At 41.4% G+C, this 15,378-nt stretch overlaps 1 protein-coding gene across 7 annotated transcripts in view; it reads right to left on the bottom strand.

The window, feature by feature from the left end:
- Positions 1-15,378, bottom strand: part of PLCH2 (phospholipase C eta 2) — a 1,074,339-nt gene that overhangs the window by 195,287 nt on the left and 863,674 nt on the right. For all 7 annotated transcript variants that reach the window (XM_073602999.1, XM_073603003.1, XM_073603004.1 and 4 more), the window contains one exon: positions 6,359-6,466. In XM_073602999.1, coding sequence (XP_073459100.1) covers positions 6,359-6,466 — 108 coding nt within the window. The remainder of the gene's footprint in view (positions 1-6,358; positions 6,467-15,378) is intronic.

Raw genomic sequence — 15,378 nt, 5'->3', positions numbered from 1 at the left:
CATTTGCACCGACACCATAAACAAACATCCATTTTTTAAAACTTATAATTGGATATTTAATTTCTTGAAACTTATAGTACTTTTACTGAAAGAAAGAAAAAAAAAGGTTCCAAGCAGCTGCCCAGGGTTTTAAAATCAACAGCACAGGGAAGGTTAGGGCATAACTTGACTAGTGGCCATGGCCAACTGCCTACCAAAAATCTTAGCTGGTCTATAACTGACCAAAGAAACATACTGTGCTGTCATTGAGAGATTTTTGAAGCTAAGACCCCTTTCACACTGAGGCGGTTTGCAGGCGTTATTGCGCTAAAAATAGCGCCTGCAAACCGCCCCTAAACAGCCTCCGCTGTTTGTGCAGTGTGAAAGCCCGAGGGCTTTCACACTGAAGCGGTGCGCTGGCAGGAGAAGAAAAAATCTCCTGTCAGCCTCTTCTTTGGAGCGGTGAAGGAGTGGTTTATTCACCGCTCCTAAACCGCTCCTGCCCATTGAAATCAATGGGACAGCGCGGCTATACCGCGGTAATACCGCGGCTATAGCCGCGCTATACGAGGGGTTTTAACCCTTTTTCGGCCGCCAGCGGGGGGTTAAAACCGCACCGCTAGCGGCCGAATACCGCTGTAAATATAGCGCTGTTTTACCGCCGACGCCCCCTTCCGCCCCAGTGTGAAAGGGGCCTAATAGAAGCAGAAACATAAGAGTAGCATGGGGTTTTTGCAAACAAAACAAATAAAAATCAGTATTATCATTACTAACTTTGTGTTTTGTATGGGGCTCTGTATTAAGGTCAGCATTGTGGTAATGTGCAGTAACCGATGTGCTGTTAAAATGAATGGCACCCCAACACATTTAGCGAGCATACTACAGGGCACAGATGTGAACCATCTATGCATTGTGATGCAGTGCACCTGGACAAAAGATGCATGTGAATTAAAACCTGAGTTGTCATACCTTGGCAGCCTATTCAAAATGAATATTGCACCACATTAGTCTTAATGTGGCCTCAATATATTTTAGGTAATGGGTAATAACACTGCATCTGTATTTCTGCATCGCAAGACAGGAAGTCCAGTGCATGTGCACCAGACCTGCCAAGGTTGGAGTGCTGCTAGTCTAAACTTCACAGGCAGCTAGGTTGTAGCTAGCTTGAGCTCTGATTGTCATTGCTTTCTGCATTCTTTGACTTTCCTCTAAGCCTAGGGCACCGTTTGCTTCTCCCTGTTTATGGGGAGTAGTCTTCAGCAGATAGATCAAGAAGATATGATGTTATGGGTTATGATTTTTTATGTCACCCTGGTCAATTACTACTAGGTTTATTGTCAGTGAATGAGAAAAAAAAATTTAGGGAGACCTGCGTGAGGAGTGTGTGCCTCCTAAACTTTGTAGTAGGTGTATGGGGTAAATCCGCGCAATGAATTGGGTATTTTAGTTGTGGATATGGCTGCTGCCTCTACACATACAATACCACCTAAGTGGAAAGTATTAGAAAATGGTAAAAAAGCAGGAGTAGTATGGCGCTGCCCTTATGGAGACAAAATGATATTTTTCTTCTTTGTAGTAAATGTGTTACCTAGTGACCTTATTCCTAAAGAATTGCTTCTAAAGCCTGTATGTGTCAAAAGGTTGAATAAAAACTGTGACTGGTGACGGATTTTTTCTATTAAAAGTGAAAAATGCAACATATGGTGCTCCAATTATTCAGCAAAGGTGCATTGTGCGCTTTAAATTAGGTAATAAATTAGGTAAATGGAAATGGATCCAATACCACCTAAGTGGAAAGTATAAAAAAAAAAAAAAAAAAAAAAAAAAAGAAAAAAAAAGAAAAACAGGAGTAGTATGGCGCTGCCCTTATGGAGACAAAAGGACTTTTTCTTTAAAATAAACAATAGCTCTATAATTCCTAAAGTATTGCTTCTAAGCCTGTGTGCGCCAAATAATTAAATAAAATCTGTGACTGGTGCTACGATTGGAGAGAGGACTTGACGTCTCAAGTGACCTCTAAATAGATATAAGAGGAAGTGAGCCATAGGTTAACTCATCATAAGATAAATATCACAAATTATAATATCTTGCCATGTGATGTGTAGTATACTTTGTATAGGCACCACTGTTTTTTTGTTTTTCTTTTAGTTTTTTAAGTTGTTTATGTATTGTTTGTCTTGAAAATGCAATAAAAAAAATGTATAAAAAAAAAAAAAAATCTGTGACTGGTGCTAAGTACTTACTATTAAAGGTACAATTGCAACATAGGGTGCTTCAATTATTCAGCAAAAGTGCATGGTGCAACATCACTAAAGTGACCAGTGTTAAACTATAAAAATTTATACAAAATTGTGCAAATTATCCATCATATATAGTGACTGATGTGCTGTGACCAGTATTAGTTGGATAGGAAAAGTTCCGTTTATGAAAAAACAAGTTCTTTTTAAAATTGTTTTGAAGTGTTCAATCTTTGAGGGTCAAATATCTGTAGGAAAACTTCTTATCCAGGTGCTGGTTTCTTTAATTAGTGCCTTGTCTGCATGCTCTGACAATGCTTGCACTCACCGGATTCTCCTTTCCCCTGCAGGGGTATGGATGGTCACAGTGTCTGCCACTGTGCAGCAATCAAGGATGTCCCCCAAACTTTACTTGCATATTGTGGTGTAGTAATTACATGTAAAGGAAAGAAGGTATGCCCATCGTGTAAAACCATAAGAGAACCTTTATAAAAGCTTAATAAAATATATGTACTCACATTTCAAATGAAAAAAATCAAGCATAGAAAAAGTTAACGAATTCCCTTTGTTAGAGGTGCTGCAAGACGTCCGTAGCCCGCCTCTACGGACGTCTTGCAGCACCTCTAACAAAGGGAATTTTAAAAAGAACTTGTTTTTTCATAAACGGAACTTTTCCTATCCAACTAATACTGGTCACAGCACATCAGTCACTATATATGATGGATAATTTGCACAATTTTGTATACATTTTTATGGTTTAACACTGGTCACTTTAGTGATGTTGCACCATGCACTTTTGTTGAATAATTGAAGCACCCTATGTTGCAATTGTACCTTTATTAGTAAGTACTTAGAGTCACAAATTTTATTTAATTATTTGGCGCACACAGACTTATGCCCCGTACACACGGTCGGACTTTGTTCGAACATTACGACAACAAAATCTTAGGATTTTTTCCAACGGATGTTGGCTCAAACTTGTCTTGCATACACACGGTCACACAAAGTTGTCAGAAAATCCGATCGTTCTAAACGCGGTGACGTAAAACACGTACATCGGGACTATAAACGGGGCAGTGGCCAATAGCTTTCATCTCTTTATTTATTCTGAGCATGCGTGGCACTTTGTCCGTCGGATTTGTGTACACACGATCGGAATTTCCGACAACGGATTTTGTTGTCGGAAAATTTTATAGCCTGCTCTCAAACTTTGTGTGTCGGAAAATCCGATGGAAAATGTGTGATGGAGCCTACACACGGTCAGAATTTCCGACAACAAGGTCCTATCACACATTTTCCATCGGAAAATCCGACCGTGTGTACGGGGCATTAGAAGCAATACTTTAGGAATTATAGATCTATTGTTTATTTTAAAGAAAAAGTCCTTTTGTCTCCATAAGGGCAGCACCATACTACTCCTGTTTTCCTTTTTTATACTTTCCACTTAGGTGGTATTGTATCCATATCCACAACTATTTACCTAATTTATTACCTAATTTAAAGCGCACAATGCACCTTTGCTGAATAATTGGAGCACCATATGTTGCATTTTTCACTTTTAATAGAAAAAATCCATCACCAGTCACAGTTTTTATTCAACCTTTTGACACATACAGGTTTTAGAAGCAATTCTTTAGGAATAAGGTCACTAGGTAACACATTTACTACAAAGAAGAAAAATATCATTTTGTCTCCATAACGGCAGCGCCATACTACGCCTGCTTTTTTACCTCCTAAACTTTGACTGAAAAGGACATCCACTTTGAGGAGCCTTGTAGCCTCAGGCCTGCTTCCAAGAAAGGCTCATCAGCTCCAGAATCTAGTGCCAGGGAATGGGAAACTGGCTTATGTTATGTTCTGGAAGGAAGCTAGAAGAGTGGAGCACCTTCAGAAAGCTTGCTCAGTTAATTGCTGGTCTCAGCTTAAAGCAAACCCTTGGCCCATGAGAGGGACTGAATCGATTTCTATTGGAGTGCAAGGATTTTTGTCAATATTATGGGAACCAATGAATTCCCTCTCTCCCTTGGCCATGAGACAATTAAACCTGCAGGGAAAAGTTACAACATGGATGTAGGCCATTCAGTCGCTGATGGTGGGTCAGCTGTAGGTCAGATCACCAATAGCAAGGCTAGGAGGGCCAGCTAAACTCATCAGGTATTTACAGAGTCACCACTACACATATATAAACAGCATGAAAATTGGTGGACAGAATTCAATCTCAATGATACAGTTGCAGTAAGAGCATTGGATGCCATGGAGGTACCTATCAATGCATTCTATTGATTTTCTTAAGTAGACTTTCTAGGTGACAGGTTTGGTCATTTTGTCTATTAACTTAAATAATCATTAAATGAGAATTAGTTAAGAAATCAATTACCTTAGTTGAGCACATTTTTATTTATTTGTCACCTCTGCATCACAGTGCTCACCTGAAACATCATTTATGAATCTATTAAGGAAATGCTAATGAAATGTCTTGTTTGATGTCCTGGACATTCATTATTTTCCTTTTGAACATTTTATTTAAGCTGAGCTCCAAGTGAACACCTACATTTACAAATATATACAAGGGTCCCTCGGTAATGTAGATTTTATTGGGGCACATATTTAAAAGAAGCATCAGGAAATGTTTTTATTAATTTTTATCAGCAACATAACTTACAAAATTCCTGTTAAATTCCCAATAAGGCCTCATTCATATGGGACTTACTAAAGTTTATGCCTGTGTCAGAGTCGTGTTTATATGCACAGGGATGCATACATGTGATCCATGCATCCCTGTGCAGGCAGTCCCATTCATGTCAATTGGGGTGCAGCGGCTGCAAATTAGGCCTTCCGTGCTATGTTTGAAAAACAACCCCACTGTGCAAATCAATTATAGCCGCTGTATACTAATACTAATAACCACTCAAATTGCTAATATGCTTCATCCTGTGTGGACTTGACAAAGTCCATACAGGACGAAACATGTAGGGGTGGAGCCTATGTGCTGTGAGCCGAGTTGGAAGGAGTTCAGTGTGAGCCTTGGTCAGCATTGTGAACCGAGCACAAACAGAGCAGCCGAAGGCAAGCAGTTTGTGTCTGCTCCTGTGTATTGCTGGTTTGAGCTTGTTTGAAGGGTCTCTGGAAGCATACTGGAATTTGAGCCTGTAATTTTACTTTATAATGTAGAATTTATTGGTGTTTAATAGCGTGTGGTGACTGCATTACACAACGCGAGTCTCTTTCTATCCATCCATCCGGGATCTCTTGGAGCTGTAAAGGAAAACAGACTGTGGAGGATTGGTACTGTTTTAGAGGCTGTTTTGTGGATTGACATAGTCAGAAGGAGGAGATACAAGCCATGTCAGCCTAATCTTTAATAAGATAAGACAAATATCTCTGGTGAGTGAGATTCCAAATAATGCATGAAGGAAATGAAGTCACCTTTATCTGAAGATTCACTGGGTATTGGAATTAGATTAAACTATACCTGCTTTTCGATTTTGTTGAAATTTCATTTTTTTTGGAGTGTTTAATTACACAAATAGTGTTATTGGGATGCTTGGTGTTATTTAATATATTTGTTACAGCACGGTTTATTTTGCAGCACTTTATTTTGCCATTTTGTATTCTATGTTTTTACATTGTCAATATTTCTAAAAAAGTGAGAACTATTACACAGAGTCCCCATTCCCTTTTTCTGCAGCCTCAGCTGCACTACAGATGAGTGAATAGAAGTCTTTGTACACAAGACTCCTATTCATTCATTAAAAACTGAAGAATAATAAACAGTTTACTATGCTTCATTAACACAGGAGCAATTGGTACTGATTGCTGAATGTGCTCATTCAGGAAGGAGCTGGTAAACATAACATGTTAGAACTAATACCATTCCTTAAAATTAACAGTTTAATCCTGAACTTAGTTTGCACCATGTCTTTCAAATAAATACAAATTTATACAGAAGCTGATGGATATGTTAGATTAAATCAATGAGAGTTTTAGGAGAGCTTTGATTCAGACATGTACCACTTTAAAAGGCAAGAGTGTTTCCTGAAACTCAATGCTAAATTCCTTTTCCCTGTCATTTAGAAACCGTGATCTTACATATACTTATCATATGACAGACAGCACTGTGAGACAAGTTCCAGCTTACATACATCGCCATTTAGGAGTTTACAGTCTTCATCGATCTCGTCTGCGCTGTCTTCATCAGAAACCTCCCCTTCCTCTGCATCATCACTAATACTGGCAGGCAGCTTCTTCCCCTGGAAGAGACAAAAATGACAACTTTCAGAACTGATATAGCATCCCGTGTGTCATCCTCAAAGCTGAACTCCAGAGTTGCTAAACAGACAGTTGACATACATGTCCATTGTTTGGTCTGCCAAAGGATATGTAATTCCATGCATCCGGTTTTAGGACTACAGCACCTCTGCCAGACTGCATGGCTAGAGCCTCCATCTTTAATGCAACAATATAGCTTGCTCAAAAAACATCTGAGCCTGCTGATTGAATAATGAAGATGCAGCAGCACACCAATGAAGTCTTCTCTGCTCATGCTTCTCCCCTACCCCCCACCAGTCAGCATGACCTGTCAGCACATGTGGATGCAGCAGCACCTGCTTGGTTACTAGTGTTGTCCTTTCCTCTGTACATGGTAATACAGAACGATGATATCAGCACAGACTCAAGTACCTACATTAAATGCATTTTAAAATACTTTTAATGACACTGCACAATGCAGATAAGCTATAAGATTAAATGTAAGATAGAGAATGTCTGCAACAATTCGGGCTTGATGATATGTGCGGCTATACTGCATTTGCCAAGCTGTGAGGAAGCGATATGTCACCTCCTCACTGCCTGTTTAAACCCTCAAAATGCTGGCCTACCATGCCATATCCACGTGCATTGCTCACAGTTGCAGGGCGTTTGCGGCGTAACCCCATTTACTTGAAATGGGTCATGTTCAGTGGCTGGCGCTACCTAAAAAAATCCCAGATACAGCGTCATAAAAGGGAAAAAACACAAAAAGGATATTGTTATATATGAACCTATTATAACAGCTATGCCCATAGAGTCTGGATAGAGCTAGGGGATGTATAATATAGGATGCTTCCTGGCAGTATGAACCATCCACAATAGATAGGATAGAGAGAATATGTCACGTGAGCCTAAGTGCCCAACCTGTGGCTCCATGTAATGAAATGGTATGCTGTAGAGGAAAAAGCTGGTGTGGCGGCTATAAGTGTTGCAAAGCTATGTATAGGAGATAAACCAATATACATACAAGAAAAACACCAGTACACATACATCAGTTATGACTATCACATCTATATAGGAGTATGGTATCAGCCAGGTAGGACCTTGCAACCAATGATCAATAATCAGTACAGTGGCCCGTGGGCAATGGAGCTGTCAGCTGGAAAGCAAAAAGTCTGTGCTATGCAAATAAGGATTGTGTGCAACAGTCCCACATACTTAGTAATATCTGCTTTAGATCTAAGCAGCATCAAGGTGACTTTAGTGCTTAAGGTGATTCCAGGTGACTTCTGCGCTCCCCCTTCAGATGATGTCTTATTGAGACGAAACCGGTCGGGACAGGCTCTGCTGATGCCACTGCGATATTTGATTTTATTTACATGACTCTGTAGAGTGTGCCCATAAAGGTGCTGGGACACATGACGGTAAAGCTTTATGACCTGTAGGTGCCTCTACATAAATCCTCCTGAGGGTGTTTTTACTTTCCTATTCATCAAACTGTGTTTTAAATTGTTATTTTATGTATCTAGCCCAAACCTTAGCATGTCTCAGTGGTTTATTTACAAGTTAAACGCACCTTGACCCCCAAAATCATTACAATAAGATAAAAAGTAAACCGAGTCCACTCCTCCACACCATCCTCAATCACAGCCTATTTATGGGTCCACTTTAAAGGACAACAGAACAAGGCAATTACCAAGCGACAGGACCAGCAATAGGTAGAGATCTATATTTTTCAAACCCTCTAAACAGTTGTTACACAAATAATGGCTCTCCAGGGTAAAGTGATAAGTAAACTTGTTGTTTTGAATATGTCTACACACACTGTTTTTCTACCAAGGGAATCATTCCTCCTTCATAAGGTTTCAGGCAGGAGCAAATATGTGCCAGCTAACGACATGGGCTGAGTCTAATGCTATTGGGAAACACCACTAATTAGAAAAGTATTGTATTCGCTCTACAGCGATCCTGGATGACCTGCAATACCAAGTCTAGAAACTGACAAACAGCAATAGGAAAATGAAGAAAAACACCAAATGACGGAACAGCCCTTAAAATGTTTTTGATTATCATCAAAGCAGATGCTTCTTAGTTAAATAATGTACCGAGAAAGTATGGAGGTGGCCATTGCTAACTTCTACTTCTGAAAATGCTAGCTTCTTGGCTATCTTTGGCTTAGGTGTTTTTTGAGTCACCGACTCAGAACAAGTAGACAAATCAGAAGTTTTGACTTCATGTGGACTTTCCTGGTATGCATTCTTTTTCCAGGTCAGTGGCTGAGAATATTTGACGTACTCATTGTGACGTATTCATTGTGAAAGGAAACTAGAATGACTGCTACACAATTCCCTTTGGGATTAATAAAGTATTCTATATATGAAGCTCTGTTTTCTTGATCACGTTACAAGCTGTACAGCCTTAGCCATCTGGCTGCTTTATGATCTGGGAACAAAATGCTGTCCTTAGTGGACACCTTTAGTCTGCGATTGTCTGCAGCGCAACTGATGACCTATGTACAGCGCAATTGATGACAAACTGACCTGTAGCACTAACTCACGGTGGAGCTGCTGATTTGAAGCGGGCTGTTACCGTCACCTTGTTACCTGTAATTTCACCAATACCGGGTTTAGGGTCCCGTTGAGCTTACTATCAGACAATGTAGGCACCAGTCACTTGAGTACTTTTCCAATGCTTTAATGGGAGATAACTGGAAGAAGTAGCAGGAAAGAGGTATAAGAAGAGTTGCAGGGAAGTTCAAATACCTTTTCGTAGCATCAAGGAATTGAAATCTTTGGGATGAATATATCCTTAGCTCAGGATTAAATCTTTGCCCGCCCAGATAGGTCTCTCTCACCAACCTAGCAGCCGGAACGCAGCACGGACAAAAAGTCTCTGCCACAGACTTGGATGAAACAAAACTGTACGATCCTCTGCCACAGGATGTAGTAGTTTTCGATGAACAGCAAAACACAGTACCAGAACCTTTAAGCCAACCCGGCAGTACTTGTGCGGTAGAATAGTTTAGGATGCATCCTCCAATCGAGTCACCAGGCCCTTCTTAAAACCAGCCTTCCGCATGGTCTCTTCCAAGATGGGTCCTCCCCTGGATTTTCCCAATTGTCCGGCTTCTTCCCACAGGACAGACAGCACCGGACCATCCCAGCAATAGCAGGCCCCAGACAGGCTTCTGGGTCTACCCGCTCGGCTGCCGCAATGCAACCCTCCAGGCCGGAGGGCTGTGAGCTAGAACTCACTACCACATGCCTCTAGGCCAGGAGGGCCACGAGGTAAAGCTCCCTGAAACATGGCGTCTGTCCCATAAATACCCTCTCCCAAAATGCAACTTGGAGGACCACCTCCGCCGAGTTATCTCTGGGACAGAAGAACACTCATACACTTCAGCCTGTTGCTTTCCAACACTGACCTATGATGACAACGACACCCACAGGCACAATGTGGAACTGCACGCAACACAGCCAAGCTGGAACAGAGGCTATTCTAACATTAGATTAAATCTGAACTATGTACAGAACAGATGACCCACTAAATTTACCTATAAGCGGTAGATTGAAAAATCTACCAGCGCTACAGACCTAACTAGCGCATGCAATACCTAACGCCCTCAATGTACCACACAGATTTTTTTTTTGGATTTATTTAACATCATGACTGTAGAAAGCATACATTTCCTTACCACTCAAGTTTTTATAGCATGTCTTTGATGTAATTAGGAGGCGTTTCTGTTGCTTATCTAATGGTAATGCGACTTCTGGGAGTTAACATAGAAGTCTATAGCACTGGAATCGCACCAAAGTAGTACAGGAAATTTTTTTAAGTTGCAGCGTCTTAAATTGCACTGATTGGAACTGCCACTATTGAACATAATTCCAGATAGCAAGGATAACTTCCCACAAATTTGTGGCAGTGTTAAATTGTAGGCCTGTTAACTTGCTGCACATTTTCACTGGCAAGTTGCAACACTTCAAAGCACTTGAAGCACAAGTTCTAGTTGGACAATTTGTAGCAAAGTTGTGTAGCAAGTCTCTAGCAAGAGCAAAGTTGCAGTGGGAAGTCTACAGCAAGAGCTCTGCAAGTCACAGTGACCCCTGTGGTGGGATGACTATTGCACAACATAACTGAACCAGAACTTACAGCAGATTTGCAGAAGGTTTGTAAAGAAAGTTGATCTGGAGTCGTGCAATGTGGACTTGCTGCAATTGTGCAAAAAACTTGTAAAGCCTGGCAAGTCTAGCAATAGCTTAGCAAGCCATTTTCAAACTTGCAGCTTAATTGCTTGCTATCTGGGATGTGATTTCACTTGTCACGTGGCTCTGTGTCACAACAAAAGAAAAAGGGGGATATGTGCTGCTCAGGTTGTAATGTAATGCTGGTCCTGTGCCCACCACTGCGATTGTCGGCCAGGGAAGGAGCTTGTCTATGCTTCAAACTGTAGGCAAATAGAATATCCCGGAGGCTGCATATCAAAACAGACCTGCTGTATTGGAGTGAATGGCAGTCTCAGCCTCCACCTCGGCCATGCCACACCCACATAGCATTTCGCTCTGCCTCTTTGGAGCTTAATCAGAGTTTAAGCTCTGAGGGACAGAGTGAAACGCATTGGGTACATGGCCAGGCGGGGGTCCAGGCTGAGACTGTTATTCACGCCACTACAGTGGGTCTGTTTTGATGTGTGGCCTTCAGGACATCCTATTTGCCTACTTTGTGTGTCGCAAGTTTTAGCCCAAGTCACACCAGTGTGTACTGGGGCTAACATGCTTTCTAAGGCTTCATGTACACGTGACGTTTTTTCAACCTCTCCTGAATTAACTTGACAGATAGTAACCCACATTTAAAAAGTATGTTTTGCCGCGTTTACATGCCGCGTTTAGCCGCATTTAAAAAAAAAAAAATAGGCAAAAATGAAAAACGCCTGTAAACGAAAAAGGGGCTAAAACGCGAGTTACCGCGTTTAGAAGCGTTTGGCGCTTGAAATGCCTCTACACTCAGCGTCTGAACCCTTTTTTTTTTCGCGTTCCAAAAAAAGCCTCTAAACTCAGCTGCCTAGAAATGACTGTAAACGACCCTGTGTACATGTACTGATAAGATAACATAGAGGAGAGTTCAGGAGCAGTTGAAAAAAATGCCCAACTGCTCCTAAACGTCCGTTTAGCAGCAGCAGTCTACATGAGGCCTAAAGCTTTTAGAACACCTTGTAATAATTTTTTTTGGAAAAAACAAAACCTTCTGGAACAGCTTTGAAGTGTCTCAATGTGCTATCATTAATTTGAACGCAGGCAAGTTTTCAATGCCTGCCAAGCATTGCTGGAGAAACGAAAAACAAGGCAAAGTGAACTGGTGCAAACACATTTTGGATATGTCTGCTCTGGGTGGGTTCTATTAATGTTATAAAACAGATATTGGTTTTGGAAAGCTTTAATAATGTGGTGAAAAACACCTGTTCTTTATGGCTTGTGAACAAGGCCTATAGAAGATATGTAGGTTGCCATTTCTGATAATGCTACTAGCCTGCCTGTCATGTCGATGTGCTAGCTTCAACAATTGGAGACCCTGAACTACACTGCATCTCAACACCACAAACCAAAAACACTATATAATTCATTTTTATTATTCAAAGAAAACTCACAGATTCATCCATGCATCTATGATTTATTTTGCTGAGAAATCACAGAAAAATTCCCCCTATCATTTCTGGCCATGGCCACCTTGAGTAAGGGCAGATGATTCATGTAGCATTTACTTCCTGGAATCTATCTGTCTTTAAATTGGGCATACAGGCAGCAGGGTGTGCCAAGCTGAGAAAACCATTTCTGCCCTCTTAAAGACTCCTGGGAGGTACGGCATCATTTGCCTAGGCCTGAAAACCAGGAAGTACTGTATTTATCGGCATATAACACGTACAGGTGTATAACACACACCTTCATTTTAGGGGAGAAGTTTTAGGAAAAAAACTTAAAAATTTTAAATAAAGAATGTTGAAGCAAAATAAGGGTCGGTGCCCATCAATGCAGCCTCACCATTGCCCATCTACAGCCTCATAATTGTCCATCAATGCAGCTTGATCAATGCCCATCTGCAGCCAGATTAATGCCCATATGCAGCCTCACCATTGCCATGAATGCAGCCTGATCAATGCCCATCTGCAGACTCACCTCAGATTACTGCTGCCTCGGAGGGGACAGGGCGGGGAGCAGGACGAGTACCTTCAGATTACATATAGCGAGAATCTCCTGTTTACTCGGCGACCTCTTTAATACAAAGTCCCGCCTCCTGGCCCGCTTCTATGATAGACAGAACAGTGGTCCAATGCCGGCCCAGGAGACGGGACTTCCTATTACAGAGGCTGCTAAGTAAACAGGAGATTCTCGCTGTGTGTAATCTAATGGCGCTCGTCTCGCCCCTCTCCCCACTCCCACCTAGGCAGCCCAAATTGCAGTATCTGCGTATAACACGCACAAACTATTTGCAACTGATTTTCAGGGTGAAAAAGTGCGTGTAATACGCCAATAAATACAGTAACTTAGGAAAGTATATTATATTTCTTTGTTTTTTTTTCACATTTCTTATCTAGGCTTACCAATGCTGGCCAAATAAGGAATAAAAATAGTCAATGTTGATTGAGAGAGTGACATTCTGCTTTAAGAACAGGACTAGACATAAGGAATTCCAACTTTCCCCAACTTATTTGCTGTAACCTTGTTACTAAACTGTCTCAGAAGCAGTGAAACCAAACATAATCAGACAAGAAGCATATAGAGTAGGCCAACAATGGAATGGGCACTGAAGTATTGTTTTCCTCTCATGACATGCACTTTAAAAATGCTCAAATATGATGTAACTTGTGCATACATTCCAGATCAGTGTGAAAGGCATGAATACCATTGTCCACCAGAGATATTTGCACTGTGTGGCTATATGGATTGGAAGTACACACACAACCATATGACATAAAGGCTCCCATCTGATACTCAAAATCCAAGTGTTAGGACTCTGCAAAGCACTGCATACCCTGCTTGTCATATTTCAGATATATTGAAATAATAAGATTCCAATGTTCAACATATTTAGTGAAAATGGTGGAAGGTCTCTTAAGCAGCTGGGAATCTCATTAGTACTAAATCCTGTGTTCTCTCAACAGAGAAATAACAGCTGTAGCCCCTTAATATTGCTGCAGAGTGTGAAAAAAAAAAAAAAAAAAAACCACTAGATCTGGAATTTAACTTTAACATGACCATTGCACAATTTCTATTGATCTGTCAGATTTCAGTGGTTTTGACTGGGACATGTCACATGATGGTGCTTATGATGAAGTAGGTCACTGGGGAGTGAGCCGAACACCCCCCGGTTTGGTTCGGGAGCAGTGATTTTAATGATGCTTAAATTAAAAAAAAAAGTGAAATATTCCTTTAAATATCGTACCTGGGGGGTGTCTATAGTATGCCTGTAAAGTGGCGCGTGTTTCCCGTGCTTAGAACAGTCCCTGCACAAAATGTCATTTTTAAAGGAAAAAAAGTCATTTAAAACTGCTTGCGGCTTTAATGTAATGTCGGGTCCTGGCACTATGGATGAAAGTCAGTGAGACAAACGGCATGGGTACCCCCCAGTCCATTACCAGGCCCTTTGGGTCTTGTATGGATATTAAGGGGAACCTCGCACCCAAATTAAAAAAGGAAACAGCAGTATACAGGTGGTGCAAACAAGACAGGGACTGTAGGTTTGTTGTTAAGTAGAATCTGTTTGTAATTTTGAACTGGTACATTTTTAACGTGTTTAGCTCCAGCCAAAAAATCTATTTTAAGCTTCTTGGAAAACATAGGGAAGGGTTATCACCCCTGTGATGCTCCTCTTCAAAAGATTTCACCTCACTTTTTGTCCCAATGACAAATGTTTTTTGAAAATTTGGGTTTTTTTGTGAAACAAGGATTGGTGATAAAGCATTAGTGGAAAGGAGAAATGTTTTTCCCATATTAACTCTTACAGGAGAGAATTTCCCTTCCTAGGGGTAGATTTCATCTCACTTCCTGTTGCCTCCTTCCGTTTGCAAGTAGGAGTTGTTTGTAAGTTGGATGTTTGAAAGTAGGGGCCTGCCCTATATACTCAGCAGAAATTTGGGCCTTAGGTGTTGTTGTGGCCACAACACTGTAAGCCCTCACAGGGCCCTGCTGTGAAATATTAGATCAAGAATTGTAATTACATGCCCCTGTTGAACAGGGGCAGAAAAATTGGGCCTTTGGCGGTGGTGGTGGTGCTGGTGCCACAACACTGTAAGTCCTCACTCGCTCTTGGTGGGCACAGAAACGGGCCCTGCTGTGAAATATTAGATCAAGAATTGTAATTACATGCCCCTGTTGAACAGGGGCTGAAAAATTGGGCCTTTGGCGGTGGTGGTGGTGCTGGTGCCACAACACTGTAAGTCCTCACTCGCTCTTGGTGGGCACAGAAACGGGCCCTGCTGTGAAATATTAGATCAAGAATTGTAATTACATGCCCCTGTTGAACAGGGGCAGAAAAATTGGGCCTTTGGCGGTGGTGGTGGTGCTGGTGCCACAACACTGTAAGTCCTCACTCGCTCTTGGTGGGCACAGAAACGGGCCCTGCTGTGAAATATTAGATCAAGAATTGTAATTACATGCCCCTGTTGAACAGGGGCTGAAAAATTGGGCCTTAGGCACTGGTGCTGGTGCCACAACACTGCAACCACTCACAGATACTCTAGTTGGAACGCAAGAACGAGCCCTGCTGCAAAGTATTGCATCAAAAATTGAAATTACACGCCCCTGTTAAACAGGGGCTGAAAAATTGGGCCTTAGGCACTGGTGGCGGCGCCCAGAACCAAAAATGTTCTTACAAGCTATCAGCGTGATCATTGAGGAGGAAGAGGATAATTACTCAGGAT

The sequence above is a fragment of the Aquarana catesbeiana genome, linkage group LG10 (assembly GCF_042186555.1).
Source record: "Aquarana catesbeiana isolate 2022-GZ linkage group LG10, ASM4218655v1, whole genome shotgun sequence".
Taxonomy (NCBI): Eukaryota; Metazoa; Chordata; class Amphibia; order Anura; family Ranidae; genus Aquarana; species Aquarana catesbeiana.
This window is presented reverse-complemented; position numbering and strand designations above follow the sequence as displayed.